At 55.4% G+C, this 3,745-nt stretch overlaps 1 protein-coding gene across 1 annotated transcript in view; it reads right to left on the bottom strand.

Annotated features, from left to right (window-relative positions):
• Positions 1-3,745, bottom strand: part of TTC7B (tetratricopeptide repeat domain 7B) — a gene marked incomplete at its 3' end in the record, with an annotated part of 200,850 nt that overhangs the window by 195,350 nt on the left and 1,755 nt on the right. Inside the window, exon 3 of the mRNA XM_015571299.1 lies at positions 1,886-2,054. Coding sequence (XP_015426785.1) covers positions 1,886-2,054 — 169 coding nt within the window. The remainder of the gene's footprint in view (positions 1-1,885; positions 2,055-3,745) is intronic.

Raw genomic sequence — 3,745 nt, 5'->3', positions numbered from 1 at the left:
GCAGCCTCTCACCTGGCCAGCCCAGGCTCTCGAGGCCTGGGGCCTCCACGGCTGCAGCCACTTCCTCTAGGAAAATGTGACCCTTCCCTGTCCCTGTACACCTGTGACTCCGCATGTGTCTACAAAGTCAGAAACTAGCCAGGGCCGGGTCTCCCCCGAGCCAGCCAGTGGGTCCCAGGAGCCAGGTCCTCATCCAGGGCTGGGGACCCACTGCTAACTGCATATCACCAGGCCAGACCCAGGGACCAAGTCTCCTGTCCTCCTCGCTCCCTTTGCATGGCCGCCATAAGACTAAGCTGGCAGTGCTACTTGTAGACAGTCTGCTACCACCAGGCTGTCTCAGAGCCAACACTAAGATCTGAGCTCTTGCTGCTAAGCAGCCCTAGAGCCATCCCCCCACCCCAGCTAGCAAACCAACTTCTGGCTACGCTGCACCGGGCCCCACGTCAATCAGGCAGCTGGAAACTGCCAGAGGAAGCTTTGCAGAATATCATTCTTGGCCTGAAATAATACACACACACACACACACACACACACACACACCCCTCCCATAAGCCACGGCACGTGCAGTGGCTCAGTGAGCACCCGAGAGAGAGGAGGGCAGCTCTGTGGCACAGACCCCAGCACACACTGTGACTCAGACGGATGCAGACACAGGCCGGGCGCTCTCAGGACCCCCCGAGGCAGCCTGAAAGGACTGTGCCCAGTAAACAGCCAGCATGCCCTGTCAAGAGTGACAGCATCTTTCCCAGCCCACGGGGACGTTTAGAGGATTAATTAGGCGAACCTGGCAGTATTCGCGTTCCCCGGGGAACTTGGGGACTGTGTCACCCCCGTCACAAAGTCTTAGTGTGTCTGGAGCTGGGTCTTTGTTCAGCATTGCACAGGACACCAGGTCAGACGGCTGGCAGCACACAAGTGGCCAGCGCACTGCTGGTCGGAGGGTCGCCCACCCAGGGCCAGGCCTCCGGGCCAGCCACAGTCAGTCACGATGCAGTGTGAACAGTGGGTGGCTGTGTCAGACGGTCCACTTCTCACCATGGCCGTCAGAAGGCCAGAGCATCTCTCCTCCTGCAGGAGGCCTCCGGGCCCTGCTGGCCTGCAGTGACCGCTCCTGAAAAGCTGTCACCTGTGCCCAGCTTCCACCACTTGCTGCCTTGTTTGGGGCTGACATTTTAAAATGTCATTTAGCAGCATTTAGTGCGTGCCAGGTACTGCGGCAGTGCTTCACGTACAATATGTGATGCAATCTTCACAAGCCTATGACGTGGATGTGATTATACCCATTTCACAGATGAGGAAGTGGCCACGTGAAAAAGTCAAACAACGAATGTCCTCCCTCTGTCATTTCTTCCCACGAGACTGCACCCTCTCACACTGATTACAAACTCCTTCCCGGCAACCAGGGTGACACTTACCCCGCCTTCTAGCCCCCGAGCCCCAGGGCACACAGGTAAACACGGGATGACTGACTATTACAGTCACGGCCACTTGGAGAGGCCACTGAGCCCTTAATTATCACACAGGTGGCATTACTGAATAAAAAAGTGGTCAGCCATGTGGCCAACCGGCCATAGAATAAGAATCCCTATAAATGTTCTGCAGCATCGTAATGACCAAGAAAGGTCCCTGTGCACGTTGCATACTGATTATCAGAAAACTTGGCTGAGATGTTGTTCTCTCCTTTCCTCAGTGATAACTGGAGACCTAGGCTCTGAGGAAACCGCGTGTTGCTGGGCCGCACATTACCCAGTGCCAGCCGTGGGCCCAGCCCGGCGCCCTGCTGGGAGCCCATCCCCAGCCAAGGGCCCCAGGGTCAAACCGCAGGCTCCAAACGGCACGGCCCTGGGGGACACCCTCCCGGGACAGATGGCGCAGGCCTCACCTTTGGTGGCGTAGGCTTCCGCCAGCACCCGCAGCCTGTAGGGAGGGACGGCTGTCAGCGGCAAGTCATCGAGGCCCACCCTCGAGTAGATGTTGAGAGCTTCCTTATAATCTCCTTCCACGTAGTTCAGCTTGGCCATGATCAGATTGGACTCTTGTAGCAGCTCTGACTAGAAGGAAAAGGAGAGAAAACGCATTTTCCTACTATCATCGGAGGAATGCTGCCTGGGGACCCATCTGCTACCGCAAAGCTGGGGCTCTCCACACAGAAACGGGGTGCAACGGTCACAGCAAGATTGCTCACGGCAGCCCAAGTGGAAACAACCCAAATGGCCATCGGCTGAGGATGGATAAGCGAAATGTGGTGGAGCCACACGTGGAATATTACTCCGCCATAAGGAGGAAGGAATGCGACACAGCTACAGCACGGACACACCTCAAAACAGTATGCCCAGGAAAAAGCCAGTCGTGAGAGGCTCCTCCTGGGGGCATATCAAACGGCCAGAATGGTCGAAGCTGCAGGCAGAATGTAGGCCAGTGTCCACCGAGGGCTGGGACGGTGGGAATGGGAGGAACCGGTTAATGGTGAGGGGTATTCTGTAGGTTGATGAAAATGTTCCGAAATTCAGGTACAGGTTGCACAACTCTGTGAATAGTCCCAAACCACTGAACTGCACACTTTAAAGGGGTAGACGATATGGTGTGTGAATTATATTTTAATGAAGCTGCTGCAAATTATATTTCAATGAAGCTGCTGCAGCCAAGTTTTCTGATAATTAATATGCAACGTGCGCAGGGACCTTTCTTGGTCATTAAGATGCTGCAGAACATTTATAGGGATTCTTATTCTATGGCCGGTTGGCCACATGGCTGACCACTTTTTTATTCAGTAATGCCACCTGTGTGATAATTAAGGGCTCAGTGGCCTCTCCAAGTGGCCGTGACTGTAATAGTCAGTCATCCCGTGTTTACCTGTGTGCCCTGGGGCTCGGGGGCTAGAAGGCGGGGTAAGTGTCACCCTGGTTGCCGGGAAGGAGTTTGTAATCAGTGTGAGAGGGTGCAGTCTCGTGGGAAGAAATGACAGAGGGAGGACATTCGTTGTTTGAGTTTTTCACGTGGCCACTTCCTCATCTGTGAAACAGAAACCCCGAGGTTCCCCTAAGGCAGCTGAGCTGGACGGGGGCAAAAATAGAAGGACTTTATGAACAAAACACAGAAGCACCCGTCGCAAAAAAGGAAGCTCCACGGGCTTCCCGGGGGTCTGCCCACTGCACTGGGCAGGACCTAAATAACCGGAGGAGAGAGGCTTTCTAAACCAGTGCAAAAATCAGCACCTACTCTCTTTCCAAGGGCGGCTTTCCCCACGGAGCCATTCCATCCGGCCGCGGTCACTGTCCGCTGATGGGCTTGCCTTCCCATCCGGGCAGGGAGGCCGCTTCCCCGGGCCACGCCCACCGGCTCCGACTCCTGGCTCCCCTGCCCCCGTCACAGCAAAGAAAGAAGAGGCTCCCAGCATCTATATAAGGAGACAGATCTATCTCCCAGGCCTTCCCTCGGAAGCTAAGCTATACAAGGCTGGCTTTTTCCGCTTCCAGAAGCACGCATTCTGTAATTTAAAGCCGTGACAGGGTCGACGGCTCAGGGAATCAGCCAGAGGATGGTGAAGCAGCTGTGTCAGCCACAGTGGCCACTTCCAGGCACTCTGGGAAGGGAGCAGAGACAACAGGCAGCACTGGAGAGGATGGTGGGAAGGGCAGGGCGAGGGAAGGTGAGATGAAAGGGGATCCAAAGGAAGCAGAGAGGAAAGGCTGGAGAGGGAAGCGGAGAGCTGAGTCTAACAGAATGGAGAACTGGCAGATGA

The sequence above is a fragment of the Myotis davidii genome, unplaced genomic scaffold, assembly GCF_000327345.1.
Source record: "Myotis davidii unplaced genomic scaffold, ASM32734v1 scaffold732, whole genome shotgun sequence".
NCBI lineage: Eukaryota > Metazoa > Chordata > Mammalia > Chiroptera > Vespertilionidae > Myotis > Myotis davidii.
The sequence above is the reverse complement of the archived record's forward strand: the minus strand, read 5'-3'. Positions and strand labels throughout refer to the sequence as shown.